The sequence below is a fragment of the Engystomops pustulosus genome, chromosome 8 (genome assembly GCF_040894005.1).
Source record: "Engystomops pustulosus chromosome 8, aEngPut4.maternal, whole genome shotgun sequence".
In the NCBI taxonomy this organism is placed as follows: Eukaryota; Metazoa; Chordata; class Amphibia; order Anura; family Leptodactylidae; genus Engystomops; species Engystomops pustulosus.
The window spans coordinates 75,463,521-75,486,869 of record NC_092418.1 but is presented as its reverse complement, the minus strand read 5'-3'; the positions used below and the strand labels follow the sequence as shown (position 1 = coordinate 75,486,869).

General features: G+C 42.8%; 1 protein-coding gene across 1 annotated transcript; it reads left to right on the top strand.

Annotated features, from left to right (window-relative positions):
- Positions 1-1,536: 1,536 nt before the first annotated feature.
- PTTG1IP (PTTG1 interacting protein) lies at positions 1,537-16,415 on the top strand. Its single transcript, XM_072121286.1, has 7 exons — positions 1,537-1,700; positions 3,311-3,363; positions 6,534-6,642; positions 9,504-9,609; positions 11,702-11,767; positions 12,891-12,937; positions 14,315-16,415. The coding sequence occupies exons 1-7, from the start codon at positions 1,625-1,627 to the stop codon at positions 14,356-14,358; spliced, it is 501 nt and encodes a 166-aa protein (XP_071977387.1). The 5' UTR covers positions 1,537-1,624; the 3' UTR covers positions 14,359-16,415.
- Positions 16,416-23,349: the final 6,934 nt, after the last annotated feature.

The window sequence follows — 23,349 nt, the reverse complement described above, 5'->3', positions numbered from 1 at the left end:
GCGAACCTATGGCACGGGTGCCAGAGGCGGCACTCAGAGCCCTTTCTGTGGGCACCCAGGCCATCGCCCCAGCACACCAGACAGGACTCTTCATGCAGTTCCAAGCAACTTAAAAGATGCGGCTTTTAGTCATATTTTGATACTTCCTTCACTATTTGGATCTGTAGGAAGAGGGAGCATTAGACAGGGTCGAATTATCTTTGGAGGAGCTCCTGCTTGCCCCACGATTCTCTGTGTACAGGGGGACACTGGAAAGAAGTGATGTAAATTTTCCATCTTTCTCCTGTGTTGCTGTCCTCAGGAGGCCAATATGATTGAAAGTTGTTGAACAGGGAGCAATAAGTTACTGATTTAATTTTTGGTTGGCACTTTGTGATAAATAAGGGGGGTTTTGGGTTGCAATTTGGGCACTCGGCCGCTAAAAGGTTCGCCATACTACATACTACGCACTGCCACGACCCCTCCCTCTGTGTCCCAGCTACTGCACTTGTAAACCTGGCCACCCACCTACCTCCTGGCCCGCCCACCCGCCCGCCACCTTAAGGGGAAGGGGGCCTCATGCAGAAATCTGCTATGGGGTCCAGCCTCTCCTAGTTATGCCTCTGGTTTCATATAAGTTTACAAACTTTTTTAAATTGCAGCCATGGAGAGGAATCATATGTGATAAAGTCAATGCTTTTTAACCCCCTGCAGTATATGCCCTGCCAGCCCCCTGCCCCTCAGTATATAGTATGCCAGCCTCTGCAGTATATAGCCAGCCCCTGTCCCCCCCTATGTACCCATAAAGTACCTCATTTTACCCCCCTTTTTGTCGCCCCACACACTTATATTGCCTAGCTTTCTGTACTCCTACCCCTCTCCTCCATCCCCCTTATATTGTGACCCCTGGCCTCCCCCCACCCATATTGTGAACTTGTGTCCTCCATCCTTTTTATATTGTGGCCCCTTGCCCTCTATTTTCTTCATATAGTGCTTTCCTTTCGTCAATCCTCCTCATATTGTGGCCTCCTGTCTTCCATCCCTTTTATATTGTGGCCTCTGTCCCTCATCCTCCTCACATTAAGGCCCCTGCCCTCCATCCCTTTCATATTGTGGCCCCCAACCTCCACTCCCCCTCATATTGTGGCCCCTGTCCATCATTCCCCTCATATTGTGGCCCCCAACCTCCACTCCGCATCATATTGTAGCCCCTGTCCCCCTCATATTGTGGCCCCTGTCCTCCATCCCCATCATATTGTAGCCCCTGTCCCCCTCATATTGTGGCCCCTGTCCTTCATCCCCCTCATATTGTGGCCCCTGTCCTCCATCCCCATCATATTGTGGCCCCTGTCCATCATCACCCCCCTCTTATTGTGGCTTCTCTCCTCCATCTTCCACATATTTGCTTCCCATACGACTCCCGTCTCCCGGTACAATCGTTGGTGACCAGGAAAGCGATGCGGTGACGTCAGAATTCTGGTCAGGGCGTAGCGTGGCGACCACGTGACATTTCAGCGCCCCCGAATGTGGCGGAGAGGAAGCAAAACATTCTTGTATTATGGGCTGGGCCTGGTGACGTCACGAGCGGGGCGGGTCACGTGCTGTAAGCGGGTCGCCTCGGCAGAAGGACGCGGCTGGTGACGGGATGGGGCTGCTCCTGCTCCGCTGCTTGGCCGCGCTGCTCGGGCTCTTGGCTGTAGCTTACGCCGCTGATGGGACAGGTGAGGCTGCAGTGTAGGGCGGATATATAGGACTGACCCTGTAGCAATCACATACTATGTCTTATCTGTCTCCAGCCTGTGGCTGTTCTGAATCCCATCATGCATCGTGCTCACGGGTTGTGGATCTTATTCAGTATTTATAGGGGGTCAGAGGTTATGGGGTTCAGCTGTGCCCCTAGGTGGCAAGGAGCTTGCTTTAACTTTTCTTTCCTAACTTTGAAATCTGCCTATGATGTGCAGTAAATCACTGTAGTCCTCCTACAGCAGTATTACTATTAGTATGTGGTAATTATGGGATCCTATGGATGATGAATCCCTCTAAATGTCCATACCGGGCGATGCACTGGAAGCGCTGCCCCGTATGAATGAGATGGCGCTAATAGTCACGTGTGATTGGCACCAATCCCATCACATTTGGGTTGTTAAATAAAGTATGATGGAGCAGGATTATATGTATATATCCTATGCACTGCCCATAGATCACTGCTTAGCGCCTCTTACATATCCTAATGTTGCAATATTTTACAATCCACGGTTCCTCTTACTGACTTCCGCTCCAGTTATTCAATTGTAAAGCATTTTGGATCCCTACAGCTCCTCACTAATCTACGGTCAGGGCAGTATCTGCAAACCTAAAATACTACCACAGTGTTTATCACCCCCCTGCTTTGTGGAGCTTGATCGCCTCGATTCTCTACTATTTGTATCTTTTGATAAGTAAATCTCTATCTTCATATAGTAGTGAAGCGAACGTCCCATTGCTTCTCACTCTCCCAAACATACATGTGTTGTAAGTATAAACATAATTGGCCACTGTCATACAATTGTGGGATCATACATATCGGAGTTGAGCATACCAATTATCTAATGTTTATATCGATAATGGCAATGTTTACATTAATTTTCCCATTATTTATAATATATATACACACATGCCTGTGTGTGCCAGGGTTATTGCCCCTTGCCGTAGCTTTATGTATATACTATGGAAACGTTTCTCCCCAGACTTCTGTGTTATTTAGTTTCTCTCGATGCCTGTGAGCTCTCCCCGGGGCTGTCATTACACATGCCGCTAGTATAAGTTGCTATTGGTTCCAGTACTAAACAAACATCTCTGATTGTTATTCTGTGCTCTGATTTACCAGCTGCTGAAATAACTAATCTTATTAACCTGGCTGGAGATAAACCACGGGTGTGCACAGTGTTGCGCCGGCTGCGCGGCCTGTGTATGGGATTTAATCCTGTGAGATTTATTGGCAGCGCTCACGCTTGTCATAACTGTTGTTGACCTGTGATATTATTAGGTCAGAGTGTTTAGTAGAGTGATAGTCACCGATGTGATGAGCAATGTCCTCATCTACATGTGTGTCATTATTTTATAGCCGTGTTGCACAACACCTACAAACAACTATGCCCAAAGCACAGGATGTATTCCTCCTATAAAATCAATTAAAGGTGTTGTCCTCATCATTGTTACTGTATAGAAAAAAGTGAGTTATAACTTGACAGTCCCCTGCCGTCAGTCTTGATCCCCCCCCCCTTAAAAATAATTAAATCTGTAATGAAAGTTTTAGCGAAGTAACTTTTCCCTTATTTAAAATGTTTTACAGAATGTTCCAAAATGACAAACACGACCTGTGAGGATTGCTTGAAAAATGTGTCGGTAAGTGCTGCAGTGAAGTCGCTGACATAAGAGATTGCTATGTCTCGTATTGTTTGTCCTTCCAGTTTGGTATGGGCTGCCGTGAACTAGTGCATAACTAGAATTATGAAGTCTGAGATTTTACAGATATGTACTGCTGACAGATACTGTAAAACTTCCCCAGAAGACCAGCCCTATGAGAAGACTCCCTCTCTAAAAGAATTAAAACTAATTATACCAATTATATGTAAGCTGACCCCTTATGAGGGGGGGGGGGCCGGCTTGGGAGGTCTTTTTTTTTTTTTTTTAATGGAGCTGTACTCGCCTCCTCCAGTGTCCTGCACTACAGTATGTCTGAGCTGTTCCCCTTTATGTTTATAGGAGCACGGAAGCTCCGCTCCCATAGCTTTTGGCAGCCTGGCACGGTCACCCATCACAATGTCCCAGCGCCTGAAACAGCTAAGGGGCATAGGGACGGGTGGTTGTGTCAGGCCACCTGGTTGTTGGAGTGGTGCTTCCACACCCCTGTAAATAAACGGGCACGGATTCGACGGACTACATCGTGGGACATTAACACTACAAGTTTATTTTTTTTTTAAAAAGCCCTTCCCGGCCTGGCACCTAAAGTATTATTACAGTTGGACAACCCCTTTAAAAGTACCAATGTTCTGTACAAAGTTTGAGGAGCCTGCTCCGAGGTTTTGCTGTATCTCCTGCTCCTCCATACACATGCACCCAGCCAAAAAGTGTATGTACATTAAACTAGGTTTGGGAGAGAGTTCCCCCAGGATAAAATGATGGAGTGGATCATATTATATTACCTAACCCTTCTCTCTTCCTGTCAGGGGAGTGTCATAAATCAGCGATTTATCCGATTTCATGGACCACACTGCATAGGACTTGACTTTGAGCATTATTTTCTTGTTTGTAGTTTCCAGTCCTCTACCCTCTATATGTGACATCTGTATGTGACATCCATCCAGCCCACTCTCTGTCATTTGATATAACTAGAAAATTCCTCTAAGTATAAGGTATAAATATGTAAATCCCCAGAAAACTCCCTAAGCATATTTCCTTGTGGAGCAGAACAGTTCCTTCTCTCCTGGTTCACTCCTGTGACCTTGAAATAACATAGGCAAATATCAAACCATTATTTTAATAGTGACATGGTAAATCCTTCATTTAGTCCCAGTACATTGCATTATTGTGAAGATGTTGAGTGTTTTACAAGCTTCCAAAAGGTGAGGTGAGGTGGGGAAATCTCTTGATACGATCTGAAGATGAAGACATCAATAGAGACCCAAAAGTGCATGACAATGGTAAATGGAGATGTCTAGTTTCAGCAACAGGTTTTCCCACCATGGATGAAGAGCCACGGTCACTAATCATTATGCAGTATTAGGGTGTGTACATGTCATGCTTAAAGGATAAGTACCATGTATCAGAAGACAGGAGAGAGGAGTCTTTGCATGTGAAGTAGTCACTGAGATCTCCATTAGCATTTGCAGCCTAAGGCTCAGTCCTGGGGCTACATACTTATAGATTTGCAAAGTAAATTATTACTATTCTGTTGGTAGTTGGGGCTCTGTAGGTTATTGTACAGCTCCTCGACCAGGGAAAATGTAAATAGTTAATCTGCATATGTGAAAGTCCTCGTCATGCTATGTGTTCCCTGACAAGCCTGTTGTTTGCATACATTAGCCGGTTCATGTTGACACAGTTAGAAACGCAAGTTGGAAAAAGTAACATGAATTTTTACTGTGGAACCTGTTGGCGAAAAAACTGAAGCAAAGTCCTTGGTTTCTGCAGTAGACTCCTATTGACTTCTACGGCCTGCCTGCTGGTTAGCCATTATTTCAGCACACAAGTTTTAGACACTTTAAGTTTCATATTTTACATTTTGTTCTTTCTCTGCTTTCTGCAATGTCTCTTTATAATCGGAAAGTTGTGAGGTAACTTCCTAGTTGGTGACCCTCCGCACAACCCTGTGTTGTAATGCTTCTGGTGAAATAGAAGTCGATGTATTCTCCTTCGTTGTTTTTTGCATGTGATGAGGATCTCTATGCAGTGATTACATGGCAATGGCGCTGATGTCCTACTACTTATTATCGTTCACTTCCTGAGCTCATGTCATCTGTGCAGTGCGATGCCTCGTTCTCTGATCAGCCCTGTGTGTGAGCGTCATTGTTCTTGCTGTGGTTGAGCTCTGGATTTGTACAGGACCAGATGACGCCATTTATTACAGCAGATTGATGGCTCCATGTAGTGTGCGTGTTACGACTGTACGGCAAAAGGGTTGTGGCTTCACAAGATGGCCTGAGCACCAAAATCAATGAGTATACACTAATATTTTGGTGTTTACTGGTGCAAAGTACTAATAGACCTTCTTGTACTACACCAGATTTATTGTCCAGCATCTGACTATTTGATAAGTCTGGCGCAGCGTAAGACCATCTTACCTTGCAACACTTTTGATAAATCTTCCTTTATGTGTGTATATGTTCTAAACTGGGACAAGGGAGTATGTACTTACTGGACATCTATGGCAACAGATCTATGGCACGTAGAAATCCAGCGTGCCCAACCCTTCCCTGACCTCAATGGAAAGTTGAATGCACACCCCAATACACCTTAGATGGTTGGTTGGACACAATGGTATTTCTGGGTTTGGTCAGCATTCCTTCATGTATTGCGTGGCCAGCTTTATCCATAGCACCATATAAATAATAGGAGATTAATAGTATATTATTGTCACACTGCATTTATGCTACACTTTTTGAGTATATGTCAGGAGACTTTCTGGCATGTTCATAAAACATTTCTTTAGGTCCCCTTCACCTCCTTATAATGCTATTTTTATCTGTCAGCTGGTATATATGGTGAACTTTTTCTGCATAGAAAAGTGCAGTCAGATGTAGGGGCATATGTTTTAGCATATATATTGTTTGCCCATACATTGACATCGGGGAGCCACAGTCTTAGATCCCTTGCACAAGAACGTATGGACACCATGGCTATGGCTGCAAAATTGTGCCTTCATGTGCAAGGGGCCTAAGATGGTTTTATGAATCTGTGGTCCGTGTCATGACCCCTAAATATAATATAGGACGTGGCGCATATATTCTCCGGTCTCGTGCTCATGAAGTACTTGTGTGAGATTTTTCTAACATGTTCATGTCCTGTTTCCTCAGTGTTTATGGTGTAACACTGACAGAAAGTGTCTGGATTATCCTGTTAAGAACATCCTGCCTCCATCTTCGCTGTGTAAACTGAAGGATGCCCGCTGGGGGATATGCTGGGGTGAGTAAATATTTGAATAGCTGTATGTCCATTTCTATTGTACATAATCTCTGGTGCTTGTTTACTAGGATATATGCTTAACCAGTATATGATTACCTAGAACACAGGATAAAGACATTGGAATATCCAAAAATTATTAAAATTGACACTGGTTTCTAGTGCTCCAGAAAATTATCAATGTTTAAGAAAATGAATCCTATTCTGTCTACATGTGTCTTCCAATGGGTGTCGGGCTGACCGCCCGCAGTTGGGCTGCCCCACCAGAGGGATGGCGGATAATATGGCTGACCCAGTTGGGTAAATTTATCAATGGGCAGCACGGTGAAGTGCCTTGCAGCGCTGGGGACCGGGGTTCAAGTCCCACCCAGGTCACCATCTGAAAAGAGTTTGTATGTTCTCTCTGTGTTTGTGTGGGTTTCCTCTGGGTCCTCCGGTTTCCTCCCACACTCCAAAACATACTGGTAGGTTGATTAGATTGTGAGTCCCATGGGGACAGGGGTCAATTTGTCATGCTTTGTGCAGCGCTGCGTAATCTGTAGGTGCTATATAAATAAAGAATTATTATTATTGGTCAGATTTTTTGGTATAATATAAGTTACATAAAGGATTTTTGCGACTTTTCATTGCTCAAAAGTTGCACATGACTATTCCCGCCACTTCACTATACTGGCATAAACATAGAACTACTGCTAGTGAAACGCCATGCAAAGCCAGATTCATGACTTTTTTAAAAACTTTTGATGCATTTTGCGAATTTTTGAAAGGAAAATCCCAGACACATATAGAGCATAAGAACATTTATTAAAGGGCTAAAGCCACTTCAATGAATTTGATGAGCAGCAGAGATCCAAAGACAGACCATAGAACTGTCCCAAGGAGCCGCCTAATGATAAATCTCCTCCAGTGTATATATGAGAGAGGAGGGAAAAGCCATCTCATTCCAAAGGGAGTTGTATAGCAGTACAGCTTACTTTAAAGGGGTCTTCCACTATTCTAAAAATGAAGTAGCTTAAGTATAACACCCTAATAGGGACCCTAATTTGGTAATTACACTGTTAAAGTTTTCGGAAAGGTGCGAATATCGATAAGTCACGTGACCCACGAGTGGCAGGACTTGGAACTTCCAGTGATTTCCCACACCTGGCCTCCTTCATCAGATGGAGGGGGGTGCAGATATTATTGTATGCACACCCTCTGTCATAACCATTGATGTAGGAGAAGTGATTATGGAGTAGGGCGTTCACACACCAATGACTACACAGGCCCTGCCATCCGCCAAAAGCCAGCGACACAGGAAGTTCTGAGTCCTGCTGGGCGGGAGAAGATATCACATCGGTTTTTCCATTCTATTTGTAAAAATGTCTGAACTCTTTCTTAAACCTTTGATAAATATGGTGCAAGGCATTTAATACTAATATCAAATAGAATTTTGACAAATCTGCCCCAATGTTCTGCAGTATTGTAAAAATGTTTTTATGATCATTGTGGGTTACAGAGTTGAGACTTGCTCCTACAGATAAGAACTTTGTTTCCCCTCCTGTGGGTAGGATATTAGTGCCTGTAGTGGAATATCTGTAACACAGATCTGTAATATTGGGTATAACTATTAAAGTCAGTGCTCACAAATAGGTATGCAGAGAGCCTTGCCTGTATGAGCTCACCGTCTATAGGGAAATGAAGGAGGTCACAGAATCTCCCTGAGCTGGTTTACAATCTCTTGAGTAAACGTAATGCATATTTACACTGTGTGCTTCATGAGGCAGGTTTTTGCTATTGTAATTTTCCCATTTACCTTTCATTTGACCCTTTTGTAGGCTGACTTTACAATCTTTCCATCTCAGCACAGGCTTAGTTGATATTGAGGCATGAACTGACTTCTGAGCTTTGTTTTTCCATTCCTCACATGTAATAATGATTTAAAGGGGTTGGCCACTTCATGTTTTTTGTAATGTGTGTGGGAGCATGATATTAGGTAATTTACCAATATACATCTATTAAAAGTTCTGCTTCTCTTTCTTGATCTACACATTGAAGCCTCATGTCTTTTACCTCATCAGACAGACATTCCTGTCCCTAAAATGGCTGCAGATGGAGGGTCAGGTGATGTGTCCATGAGCAATCCTTCTGCCCGGACCTTATGATCAAGGTCCTGGCAGGGCGATTGTTCATGGACAGATAGAGATCACATGACCCTCCATCTGCAGCCATTTTAGGGATAGGAATATCTGTCTCATGAGGTAAAAGACAGGAGGCTTCACTTTACATATCAAGAAAGCAGAGCAGAACTTCTAATAGATGTATAGCGGTAAATTAACTAATACCCTGCCATATCTTTTCAGTGTGATATAAACACAAAATTGAGCTTTACCACCCTCACACACACACACTTATATACACTTTACAGAAACATGATGGCCAAGAGAGGACTTTACTTTTACCTTCAAGCTGCTTGAATGAAGCTGGGTTCAATGTCAGGATTGTATATTATCTCTTCTCTTGTGTTTGCAGCCCAAAGTTTAAGGTTCAGCTTGATAAAGTGACAGTGTTTCCGTGTCTGCAGTTATAATATCCTCTTATTAGTGTCTGGGACCTCTAGCCCCCGGCTGGACAAATCTTCCATTGAGCGCTCAGGAATGTTCATGTGCTCTCATGTGATTACCGCTAAGTAGCAATCGCCCTTAATTTCCTGCCATAAAGTTTTCTCTTTATCGTTGGTGTTCATGAATCTGTTATAGAAGCTTTTAAATGTTTTAGTTTCTCCACCTGAATAGCTGCTTAGTACAGGTACATATGGTAAGGAAGTGGAGGATCTACCTACATACTAACCATGAGATTATATCTATATATTTCTTTTATTTTAGTTAACTTTGAAGCGGTTATTATTGCCGTTTCTGTGGTCGGTGGAGTCCTCATTTTGTCCGTGATCATCTGTTGCTGCTGCTGTTGTAGGAAAAAGAAAAACAGAAAGTAAGTCTTACCAGGTATCTAAGGTCCTCTCTCTCTCTGTGATTTTTAATTCCCAAGTTTCTGCAATTTTAATGGAATCCATGGGTTTATAGGAACTATGAAAGGATAGGAACTATGAAACCATAAGACTTAAACGAATATGTCACCTGAAATGTAATTTTTAGCTGGTGACAGGTTCCAATAGCCTATGCTATGCTGATTTTAATAATGCCTTTGTCAGCATTCAGAATCCTTTTAGCACTTTATAAAACTTTATTTCAGATTACCTGGATCCCTGCCAGCACTGGTCCAGCTCCCTCCCCATTTCCTGTCATGAGCAGGGAGGGGTATGGTGCAGAGTAGATGAACAATGCATGCGGAGACACAGGCACACACAGGCTGCTGCTGCAGCTCCCCAACCCCCTGGCTGGGGCTCACCACGCGCTGCTGGCAGGGAGCCACACAATGTGATATAAGTTTTATAAAATACGGAGTGATTCAAAGGCATTTTTTTTTTAAATCGGCACAGCATAGGCTATTGTAACCTGTCACCAGCTAAAAATCTGATTCCTGGTGACAGGTTCACTTTAACATCATGGGCCTTTTTAATTTTTCACTCCCTACATTCCGAAAGCCAGAACGTTCTTATTTTTTCCATTACAGAGCTGTATGTGGAATCTGTAAAGCGCTACGGAATTTGTTGGCACTATAGAAATAAAGATTATATGTTGACTTCTGTCTGTGGGACAAATTGTAATTCCTGTTGTCAATATTTAATAATCGTAATAATTTAAGATTTGTACTGGGCAGCTGGAAAAAACTAAATCCTCTGAGCACCTCCTGCTCTTTAACCGTGATTAATTCCGCCGTGAACTGCGGTATTTTTTAAAATAAAGCGTCGCTTGACACGCACTTACCTGCACCAAGAAATAGAAGGTGAACTCCAGCGGACCTCGGCAGCAGCGACACCTAGTGGATATCGGCGGCCGGACCCGAATCTGTGTCGGAGAACCCGCCGCTGGATCGCAACTGGACCGGGTAAGTAAATGTGCCCCATTGTGTAGAATCTGCTCAGCTCGTCCTGCTCTATAATATGCTGCTTTCAGATTACGTTGCATTTTCATGGTGACAGGTTTGCTTTAACAAAACTTATTAGAAACTTGTAACTAATTTTAAATGATTTATTAGTCAAGTTTCTGATTAGCTAAAATGTTGCTCATGACAACGGCATCATCTCCCTTTGGCTATGGACTTGTTTTAGTACACTTTACTTTGGAAGGAGCCATTGCCAGGCTGATTTGAGGTGTACACTTATTCCGCAATCATTGTGCCAGTTGTTGTCTACTTATTACTTAAGTCAGGGGTCCCCAAATTTTTTACATAGGGGGGCCGTTCACTGTCCCTCTCAGACCGTTGGAGGGCCGGACTAAAGTTTAAAAATAAATAGCGGTACATGTGACTGCAACGGTAATACACTGGGCCCCCCTCAATTATTTAATATACTGCACCCCCTTGTGAACTATTTTATATATTGGCTCAATTAATTAATTGGGTCAATTAATTTTGAAATAAACGGGGACCCCTCACCATTAATTATTGAATAATACTGCCCCTCATAATTATTTCATATGCTGCCCATCCACCATTAATTATTTTGTATGATGCCCCCAGCCGCCACAATCTATTTGCTGCTGGTAAAAAAATCCTATACTCTCTTCTGGCAGCGGCTCCCGCGTCTTCATTCTTCTGGCTGCTGCCGTACAGGAAGTGGTGCCGTCATCACGCGGCCGCGCCTCCAGGTTCAAGGAGCGAGGTGCCCCGGGGTTGTCTTCCGGGCACATTGCTCCACCTGCAGTAATAGTGCTTGAGCGGCCGCATCAAGCACTATAACAGTGACGGACAAGAGCTTCCTGTCAGGACGGACAGAGGCCCCTGCCCGACTGCAGCCGCTGGCGCTCCAAGCCCTGGATGCGGCGGGGGCCGGATAAAAACGGTCCGCGGGCCGCATGTAGTTTGGGGACCACTGACTTAAGTAGTAATAAAAGTGGATTTATTAGTCATGAAAATATACACACCAGATCCATCAAATCTCACTGGTTCCTTTTCCCATCAGCTCAAGCTTGGAGACTGAAAAATCCATTAGAGAAAAGGAGGAGAGACGAGTCCGCCAAGAAGAAAGGTATAACTAGTAAAATGAATGTCATGAGAAAATGGTACACTGCTGTAAAACCTTTCATTATTGTCTGAGATGACCCTCAGTCAGGTCATATATTTTTCTATACACTTTCCGGCTTTCCCTGCAGTACTAACTCTCCTGGTTTACTCTGCTTTATCCATAAAAATAAATAAATCTTTCATCACGTAATTCACATAAACCTGACCAAATCCTTCAACGCCTCTAGGGTTAATTTTAAAGGGGTTTTCCAGCAAAGCCAAATCGAGTCAAAGTGCTCTGCTCCGTGGCCTATAAAATAATAAAACATAATTTACTGTTTTCCAGTATTTGGGGAGAGACTTTGTCTGGACTATAAATTAAGCTTTATCATGTTAGAGCCCTTAGGCACATATCATATGCAAAATTGTATATTTTATTTCCCTGGAAAACCCCTTTTTAAATCTGGTGAGGCGAGCTTGTAGGTCGACAGCCAGTGCATTCTTGAAGAGCTGGAACCTGCCACATACAATGGCAGGAAGTACTGAAGCTTACACGTTGTTTCGCTGTGTGCGGAGAGATCTCTACAGTGTCTGTTTATTAAATAAGGGTTTTTTGTTCAAGGTTAGATTTATTTCTAAATTGTATCCACGATGAAGTATTACACACACATACTCGCGTATCTAATAAATACTGTACATAATACAAGTATAACAAATATAGAAGTACAAATATATACATTAACAAAATTAATTTGGGGGAGGAAGTATGCAATGAATTTCGCTAAGGTCTCAATGTCTTTACTGTTTGCCAAATTTATAAAAAAATATCAGGATTGATAAATAAGATGCATATTCAAGTCCCACGTTGTATTTGACCCTCTACTGGAATAAAATGGTGACATTTAATGCAACTTATCATTAATTTCCATTTATTTAATCTGCAGTACATGACCTTGAAAGACTGTTAGGGTGATTTCCCAAACCACATTTTAATGTCACATACTCCTTTAGAGAAAAATGGAAATTGGCAGGTTTTTCTGATGGGGAAAAAAAACCTACCAAACTGGGCTTGTTTCATGTACAGAAAGTAAATGGTAATTAACAGCATCCAGTCATTTTGTGGCTTCATACTGTTTTTTTCTTTTCAGGAGGGTTCAGATGAAGTCTCGACATGATGAAATTAGGAAGAAATATGGTAAGTGTGTGAAATGTCTGTCAGAGTTCTGAAGGGCTTTCTTTCCAGTGCTGGTATATGTATCAGCACTTCTTTTAATATCCTATTCCGCTATTCCTGAAGTGGGCGCACTTCCTAGTTGTGACATCAACTAAGAGCACTGAGCCAGAGCACGAAGGACATTCACACGTATCAGGACAGCATGTTTGTAATTGGATGACCAGAAGCATGTGATGAGACACAGGGCCGGCGCCAAGTGCTGGGCCCATAGCTGCTGGGGGTGGGTGGGGGCACATAAGGCTGTACATAAGGAATCCAACGGGGGAGGGAGGCTTTATATAAAATACCCATGTAAAAATACACAAAGGGGCCTATTGAAACCTGGAGCCGACCCTGTCACTCAAAGTCCTGTTTTCTTAATGGGAACTGCTATTCTCCTGCACCTAGCAAAATGTAGTGTGCACTCCTGTCCTACTGCCCTACCCAAAAGGCCTGTCCCCACACCCATCGTCGTCCTGTACAGATTTCCAGGGTTACAGACGGATGGAGAGCAGCCTGGTGAACAAGATAAAACCTCAGCAGGCAGACACTAGGCAGACACTTTACAGTTTTACTTTCAGAAATGTACAGATCCAATATTTTTTTCTATGTTAGATTTCTAAAAATGGGGTAAGGTACCTCCCCAGTCAAATCAAAGGGAACAGCGACCTCACTGTAGGCGGTTTTTGTCCATTCAGCAGTGTAAAGTAGACTGGTGGCTGCACCATGGGGGCACAGTAAGTATTTACTGTCTGGGTTTGCACAGTGTAGTTTGGACAAACTTTCTCGTGAAATAAAGTTTTAACACGGTTTTCTGATTACTTCAAAGAAAATATCATTGCCCTCATGGGAGGGGGATTCTAGGGAATGTTTATAGAACAATATAGAATGTAGAATGTTTATTCTATATTGTCCCCCATTCCCTACAAGGGGTGGACCACCAGGTGGCCGTAAAGTTAAAAAAAACAAAAAAACAAAAAAAAAAAAACTTAAAGATACTAACCTGTGTTTTTCCAATCCCTGCAAAAGGGACTGAGCGAGTCGGCCTCCTGTGTTATAATGGAGGAGGTGTTATTACTTTTTGTGTAGGAGCACTCACCCGCAATGTCTTTGGTAAGTGTCCTGCCTTCTTATCTTTGAAAGAGGAAGATTAATCCGCCCCATGTTCTCCTTCCCGTACAATGCATGGTTTCCCGGGGACTTCCTGCTGATCATTTCAGTACAAAGGTTCTGGGACAGAAGGAGATCTGTTTTTAAATATCGGAGCCAATTGAAATTTTTATAAAAAAAAATATGATTCTCATATTTGATTTTTTGATATGTTTCCAGTTTTTAACTTTCTCTTTTTACACGTTTTAGGTTTGTTTAAAGAGGATAATCCTTACTCCAAGTTTGAAAGTTAAGTTCTGGATGTTCTTCATCGTTATGGATTTCCAGTCTACAACTTGTGAGAGCAACAGTATCTTCATATAGTGTGAACCTGCATCCTACCCTAGCAGTGACCAGTCTCCCATTCCAATGGCCACTACTCCAGGACCAGCTGTGAAAGAACGTTCATCACAAAAGAAACAAATGCTTTGGTTAGCGTACCTCTATTGTCAAGTGCCTTGTATGCTCTGACATGTAAGGTTTGGCTTGCCAGTAACCAGACCATTGTGTACCATCTTCTGCTGGAGAGTGCTCCATACATATATGAAGACCCTTGCTGTCACATAGTTAAGAGTTGGTTAAAGTATTTCCGTTGTTTTTGTTATATCTAACACTCCGTTCACCAAGATTGTTTGATGTTAAACCCGCTGCACATTTTTCCCACTACCTATTTTCTTGTTTTGGATTTTAGAAATTTGCACTGGAGGACGTCCTCTCATAACTTCAATATAAAACATTGTGATTCAGTCAAAAAGCTCTCTTTGGCAGAATTCACACAAACATACATAGATAATAGAAGCACGGAGCGGGATGGTGCCACGCATGTGTACCTCTCCATACACAGGGAAAAGATAGGATATATCCTATCTTTTCCCGTTTGTACGGCCATGCGGTGTACATCCCTATGGAGAGGGGAGAGTTTACCCTTCCTTCTCTCCAGTGTACTGCCATAGCCGGGCAGGCATACATTCATCTGAATTCGCCCTTAGACTGTTTTATTTATAATTAGTTGCTCCTTTTTGTGAAAAAAATGTAGTGACTGATATTGACCAAATGCAGGAATCTGTCCATGTGTTACTGTTATGTTTCTTTCCAGTGCTGTAGTTGCAACCATATATGCATGCCATCAATTGACATCCACTGTAGTCATAGTTTGTGGCAGAGGTGTATTTTGAGTATTCGTTGAGGTAACTTTTTCTGGAATCCCTAATGTGTGGCCAGCTTTAGACAAGTCCTTATTTAGAAATTGTGGCTTTATCACATTTTTAAATTGAGCTATTGGCCTCATATGGCATCTTCAGTTTTAGATTCACAGCACCATGGTCCAGTCTCATACTATAATCATAATTTTATGTTGAGTCCTGTGAGAAGGCAAGGACTTGAAGCAAGATGGATAACCGTGATGCTGTGAATCCTGGTCCCCACACGGTGTTCAGTCTGGGAAATGGCCAAGGTAGATTCTGTGTTTCACAGACTAAACGCAGCCATTTAAAATGGACCTTAACCATTTTAAAGGGGGAAGATGTTGTGGCTGAACAGTCACTTGAGCTTAGCTGCCGTTTAAATGAATCTGCAGTAAGTTTATCTGCCTCCATATTGAGAATGGTGCGGTCTTATTCCTGTTCCATTATTTGATCCGTGGAGGTGCTGGCTATTGGACCACCACCAATCTGATTGTTTAGAAAACCCCTTTAATTTGCTCACCATTGTAATATTTGGTTGCTTTATGTTGTACAAATATCCAAATATCTAAACTGTGCCTTAAATTTATATCTTTCTTTCTTTCTGCTGGGCTGTATTCGATGCTTTTTACAGATTTAAAGACCACAGCAATGTGTGTGTATGTGTATAACTTTATATATAGACTAAACATTGTGATTGTTAGCCTCCAGTTACACAATGTTCAGGGAAAGAGCCTGAGCTGAAGCCAAATATTGTTTTCTAGCTGTTGAATTAGTGCCTTCTCTGTGTGTAATGTAGACGCATACATCCTTCCAGCCGTGCACAACCTCTAGTGCCTTATAGAAGTGCCATATGTAGTTTTATTTATGAATAGATTGCAACCTTTTGCCTTTTTCCTCCTTTTTATAGTTTTGATAATGTAACATTAATGTGTTTCTTACTTGTATTGCGAGAATTGTAACAAAAATGATTTGTGCCATAAATTAGCTTTGATAATAATGCCTCCATAGGCTGCTTAAAGTTAATGCAACACTAACCCTCCTAGGTAGCAGTTTTGATTACTTTTATGGATATGTTACTTGTAATTGTTTATGGATTTTCTAAAAATCTAATAAAAAGATCAAAACTATTTGCTGTATCTGCTATTGCTATTTGCTATGTCTCTTGTAGTGCTGCTCATCTGTGCAGATTTTACGGGGCCCTTATATTTATCATTCAAGTCGTGGTGGGGAGTCTAAGGCTTCATTCACACCACATTTTATTTGTATGTTCATCACATTGGAGTTTCTGGGGGACAGATGCAAAGTACTCCATCTATCCTTGGAGCAAGACATGATGTCTTAGATGTGCTCAATTGGATTCAAGTCTGGGGAACAAGCCGGACAGTCCATAGCTTCAATGCCTTCATCTTGCAGGAACTGCGGACACACTCCAGCTGCATGAGGTCTAGCATTGTCCTGCATTAGGAGGAATCCAGGGCCACTCCACACCATTACTGACCCACTGCCAAACTTGTCATGCTGAAGGATGTTGTAGGCAGCAGATTGCTCTCCTTGGTGTCTCCAGACTGTCGTGTCTGTCACATGTGCTCAGTGTGCACCTGCTTTCATCTGTGGGCACTGCTGCACAGGGCACCAGTGGAGAACTTGCCACTCCTGGTGTTCTCTGGCAAATACCAAGGGTCCTGCGCGGTGTTGGGCTGTGAGCACAACGCCCGCCTGTGGACGTCATTCGTATGGAGTTTGTTTCGAACTGTTTGGGCACATTTGTGGCTGCTGGAGGTCATTTTGCAGGGCTCTGATAGAGCTATTCCTTACACCAAAGGAAGAGATAGCAGTCCTTCTGCTGGGTTGTTGCTCTCCTATGGCCCCCTCCATGTCTCCTGGTGTACAGTTCTATCTCCTGGTAGCGCCTCTGGATACTAAGGCCACGGTTCCGCTAGGCGTCCTTTCTTAATGCAACGCTAGCGCACAGGGGGTGGTCCTTGGCCCAAACACACATGCGTTTCCAGGGAAACTCATGCGATCGGCTTATCAATGGCATGCGTTTCCCTGGAAACGCATGTGCGTTCTGGGCCAAGTACGGCCCCCTGTGCGCTAGCGTCGCGTTACGAACGGACACCTGGCGGAATGCGTGACCGCGGCCTAAGCAGACAGACACAACAAACCACCTTGCTACAGCTTGCATTTATGTGCCATCCTCGATGAGCTGCACTGTCTGAGCCACTTATGTGGTTTGCCAAGGCGTTGTATGGAGGTCATTCAGGCACATGGAGGCCACATCAAAGTGGATCAGCCTGCAGTGTGTTTTTCCACTTAATTTTGCGGGTGACTCCAAATGCTGGGCTCTATTGGTTACTAAATTTGATTTCCTTTTTTTTTTTTTTTTTTTTTTGTCAGCACATTCAACTGTGTACAGAACAAAGTATTCAATGAGATCTAGGATGTGTCATTTGAGAGTGTTTTTTTTGAGCAGTACATATACTGTTCTTAATAGGCAGCATCAATGAACAATGCTGCCACCTAGTGGACACAATAGTTATAATAATGTATTTGTCCCCCTGCTAGCTACACATCTGCAAAATATTTAGGAAGAGGACAGCTACAAATTCTCTGTTGAACTTGACCGTATACACCAGAGAGAATAGCACTGACATTGACTTTTATGCAGAGATTTATCCCTTTGCCACCAAAGATTCTTTTTACACGCCCTTTTTTTTTCCTAATCTGCCCTGTGGTTATAACTTCGGAACGCTTTAACATATCCAAGTGATTTTGAAATAGTTTTTTCATGACACATCATACTTCATGTTAGTTACAAAATTTTTTGATATGTATTGCGTTTATTTATGAAAAAAACATATCTGGTGAAAATGTTGAATAATTATCAATATTCAAAATGTTCTACTTTTTTGACAGTCATAACAGCAAAAAAACTTTGATAACTAACACTTACAGAATGTCTGCTTTATGCGCACATGGATTTTTATGCATCCTCTTATTTTTGTAGGATGAAGGGCGGCGATCAGCCATCCAAGATGGCGGCGCTCATGAAGTGGTAAGACACATAACAGGTGAACTGCCGTGATCGGTGGCAGCAACGACCGTGGTAGTAACAAGCGGGAGTCAGCTGTATTATACAGCCGACACCCGCTGTGTATGGAGAGAGCTCAGCCTGTGAGCGCTCTCCATACACCCCCGCAGCACCAGGATGTTATAGTATGTCCAGGTGCGTGTAGGGATTACTCCTCCTCAATGTTTGCTACCCCCTTCTCACACAGCAAACTCCCCAGGTCTCACAAAACAAGCCTTTCCCCTCCCCGGGTCTAGTTCTCCGTCCCCCTAGAGAATCCCACCGAAGGTCTTATCCCCTTTTCCTGCGTCTTGGGAGAGAAGCAGGGATAATGAGAGTACAATTCCATCCTGCATCCATGGTCAGAACAGGGTTGTACTGAGAACACTGTACCCTAGCAGGAGGGGGATGCTGCCACCTACTGGACACAGATTATCACTCCCCTTCACTATACAAGAAATAATGATTGTACTTTTGGACAGCGCCCAGAGGAACAGCCCTTATGTTTGTGATGGTAGGCACATGAGTGGGCCCTTCCAGCTGCTTGGGTCCAGAGCAACATCTCCCCTGTATCCAGCTTGAACTAACATGGAAGTGTATTTTAGCTATAGTGTACCTTTGTAGGATAAGTTACCCAATTGCCACAGTTTTAAACCTCATAGAACTGTCTTTTATGCTTGCCACAATATGTCCAAAACAGGGACAATGCCCTTTTAACAGCCATAATGTTCCCAGGCAAACTAGAGTGCCACCATGACAACACTGGTGCCTCCTTACTAGCCAAATCTACCATCAAAATCCATCATGATAAACCAGGGACACTTACTCATAGATCCAGGCACTGTGACTGTGGTAGTAGTAGCTTCCTTGCATAATTTTGAACAGATAATTAATGTAGCAGACACAGTGGGATCAGGGACGTAAGGGTGAAGACACAGATGGCGTTTTTGGGCCGTTTTTACTAAGTGCGTTTTCAGATCGTTAAAAAACGCATCAGTTTTTTTAAAACGCATGCTTTTTTGGTCCGTTTTTCCGAAATTGCGCAACGGACAAAAACGCATGAGTTTTCAAAAAACGAATGCGTTTTTAACGATCTGAAAACGCACTTAATAAACACGGCCCAAAAACGCCATGTGTGTCTTCACCCTAAGGCCGGCGGCACACGCCACGGAGCTATGAAGGGTGTATGAAGAGGGCTCACGGGCTGAGCCCTCTTCATACAGAGATGGGCTTTGCTGCATAATGTTAACCTCTTACCTGCGAACGACGCTCCCCCCGAACGTCATCGGGGGGCGGCGATGGGTTGCCGTGACAGCCTCAGGTCTTTGTCTGACCCAAGGCTGAATGGCTTCTGCCTATCCATTACAGTGGATCATTGTAATGACGATGCAAGGAAAAAAAGGTGCAGTCCAGCTTCCAACGGAAAAGCAAAATTATACGTTTAAAAATCCACTTTATTGAGAAAAAATATTAACATGTTAAAAACATGATAGGACGTCCATGAAAAGAAACTGACGCGTTTCGGGCGTGCAAGCGCCCTTAGTCATAGCCTAATACATGGAATGTGATATCGATATATAAAGCAAGTAAAGGAGTCACATGATACAACAGGGTGGAGCAAGTAGAGGAAAAGGTAAATGTAGTAACATGCACAAGGGAAACAAAACCCAAGAAAAACATAGTTTAGCCCTAAGGAATAATACATTAGTAAAGATACATCAAATCATTTTTGTAATTTAAGCCTAGGGGGAACCTTGTTTGGAGAGAAAGGATCCAGAAAGCTTCGCGGGATCACAGCTGTCTGGTCCAGTCTCCACCTCTACGGGGGCGTGGCAACCGTTCAATGGGAATGACAGATAGTGAAGTTACATCACCGTGATGTATCTCTGAGAAATGTTTAGAGAGTCCCGACAGGCCTGCAGACAAGGTAAGTTGGTGTTTGGTTGCACCACTGATGTGTTCAGCAATACGTTTTTTGAGAGGTCTAATGGTGCATCCCACGTATTGTACACTGCATAATGAACAAGATGCCAGATATACAACGTGGTCACTGGCACAGTTAAGGTGGGTATGTATAGAGAAAGATTTTTTGGTTACATACGAAGATGTTTAAAGATGTTAATATTCATGATCTTATCCCTGATTTTCCCAACACTCCCATTTTTTACATGCTCCCCAAAACCCATAAAGGTCTGTTTCCTCCTAGTTTCAGACCCATTGTTGCCGGCAATAACTCCTTACTTGAAAAAATGTCATCTTGGGTTGATAACATACTTCAACCCTTTGTTAAACGTACCCCTGGTTTTATCAAAGATAGTTTTGAAGTCTTAAAGAGCATGCAGAACATCAGGTGGACAGCAGATTATATTTGGGTTGCCTGTGATGTCTCCTCCCTTTACACTGTGATACCTCATAATTTAGCTATTGAAGCTGTACAGTTTCATCTATACAAATACAGTAGTTTTTCTGACGATCTTATTGGTTACATTTCTGATGTGCTATATTTCTTACTCACTAATAATTTTTTTCTTTTTGACAATATGTATTTTTTCCAGTGCCAAGGTTGCCCTATGGGCTCTAAATTTTCACCTACTTTAGCGAATCTCTACATGGCCTGGTTTGAGGAGACTTAAATCTTTGGCGACAATAACCCTTATTCTAAGTACATTAAATGGTATGGCCGTTATATTGATGATGGTCTCCTCATCTGGGCTGGACCACAAACAGATGTGACTCACTTCATAGCCTATTTAAATTCGAATCATCTTAATCTTAATTTTACTTTCTCTTTGTCTAACATTTCCATTCCATTTCTGGATGTTGAATTAATTGGGGACATAACCACGGGTTTGATTCAGTCTAATTTATACAGAAAACCCACATCTGGAAATACTGTCTTTTATGCTACCTCCTGTCACCCTCCTCACATCATACAAAATTTACCTAAGGGTGAATACACCTGTGCTAAAAGAATTTGTTCCAATAATTCTTTTTATGAGGAAGCAGCCACACATACCACTACCAGACTTAGAGCCAGAGGTTACCAGGCCAAATCTCTTTCTCACATTTCTTCTGCCCTCCATAAAAAAACCAGACAAGAGGTGTTATATTCAAAAAGTGGTAAACAAAAATGCAATCTTAAGACCCCTTGCCCTATCACCTTCAGCACTACCTACAATTCAAAATACAATGATGTTGTCCGCATCATAAAAAAACATCTACCCATTTTACACCAGGACACAATTTTGTCTGAGGTTTTGGACAAGGGAGTGCGCTACATTTCCAGAAATGCACCCTCTCTGGGCAAAATAGTAGCTCCTAATTCATTTACTTCTTTCCATGCCAAATCTACATGGCTTCAATACAAGGGCAGCACCACATGTGGCCATATTCGATGTAATATATGTAAATACATCACCAAAACCTCTGTTTTCTCTTCGTATGTAACCAAAAAATCTTTCTCTATACATACCCACCTTAACTGTGCCAGTGACCACGTTGTATATCTGTCATCTTGTTCATTATGCAGTGTACAATACGTGGGATGCACCATTAGACCTCTCAAAAAACATATTGCTGAACACATCAGTGGTGCAACCAGAGATACATCACGGTGATGTAACTTCACTATCTGTCATTCCCATTGAACGGTTGCCACGCCCCCGTAGAGGTGGAGACTGGACCAGACAGCTGCGATCCCGCGAAGCTTTCTGGATCCTTTCTCTCCAAACAAGGTTCCCCCTAGGCTTAAATTACAAAAATGATTTGATGTATCTTTACTAATGTATTATTCCTTAGGGCTAAACTATGTTTTTCTTGGGTTTTGTTTCCCTTGTGCATGTTACTACATTTACCTTTTCCTCTACTTGCTCCACCCTGTTGTATCATGTGACTCCTTTACTTGCTTTATATATCGATATCACATTCCATGTATTAGGCTACGACTAAGGGCGCTTGCACGCCCGAAACGCGTCAGTTTCTTTTCATGGACGTCCTATCATGTTTTTAACATGTTAATATTTTTTCTCAATAAAGTGGATTTTTAAACGTATAATTTTGCTTTTCCGTTGGAAGCTGGACTGCACCTTTTTTTCCTTGCATCGTCTGATCACTGGTTCCCCAACCCAGGTGTCCGTGCAACCACGAATCGCTACCCACATGCTTTCATAGGTGAGCTGAAATACCTTTTTTCGGATCATTGTAATGTATAGTGTGCAGAAATGCTATATACCGCCATACAGTTGTATTGCAGTATATGGTAGAAACGATTGGACCATCTAGGGTTAATGTACCCTAGAGCAGTGATTTTCAACCTGTGTGCCGCGGGGAAAGTTCCCCAAACTATGGTGCCCCTGTATAGCGCTGCTACCGCGCCCCGGTGTTTCTGCGCCCATACTTACCTACAAGCCCCGCGTCGGCGATCCGCCCCTCTTCTGTAGCTCCTGCACCTCACGGCCCATGTCACGTGACTGACGCGACCTGACGTCAGGTCGTGTAAGTCACGTGACCAGAGGCGCGCGGTGCAGGAGCTACAGAAGGTGGGCGGATCGCCATTAGGAGTGAAGGTACGCGGAAGAAGACATCAAGGGTAAGTATATAGGGTTATTATTTGTATAGGGAAGGAAGCTGGGGTCTTTTTTCTTTTTATTAGTAAGGGGGGCCTCTAGGGCCTTTTAATTAGTAAAGGGAGGCCACTAGGGTATTTTAACCCCTTCGTGTCTAAGCCATTTTAGACCTTAAGGACCATTGTACTTCAAAGTAATAGAAACATTTTGATTATATCTTTTGTGTTTAGTTATGAAATTTTGCAAAAATTTCTTAAAATTATTCATTTTCAAAGTTCAAAATTTTCTGCTTTTCGGGCAGATAGTCATAGCACCAAAGTAACTTTATAACTAACATTTCCCGAATGTCTGCTTTATATCGGCATAGGGTTTTATGCATCCTCACTCTTTTCTAGGTTGTTAGGAGGTTCAGAATTTTGGGAGCAA

Excerpts from the sequence above, each read along its gene's own strand:
- PTTG1IP (XM_072121286.1), top strand. The coding sequence starts at position 1,625 with ATGGGGCTGCTCCTGCTCCGCTGCTTGGCCGCGCTGCTCGGGCTCTTG. Across the intron at positions 6,643-9,503 it reads CCGCTGGGGGATATGCTGGG|TTAACTTTGAAGCGGTTATT; the intron begins GTGAGTAAATAT and ends CTTTTATTTTAG. Across the intron at positions 11,768-12,890 it reads CGAGTCCGCCAAGAAGAAAG|GAGGGTTCAGATGAAGTCTC; the intron begins GTATAACTAGTA and ends TTTTCTTTTCAG.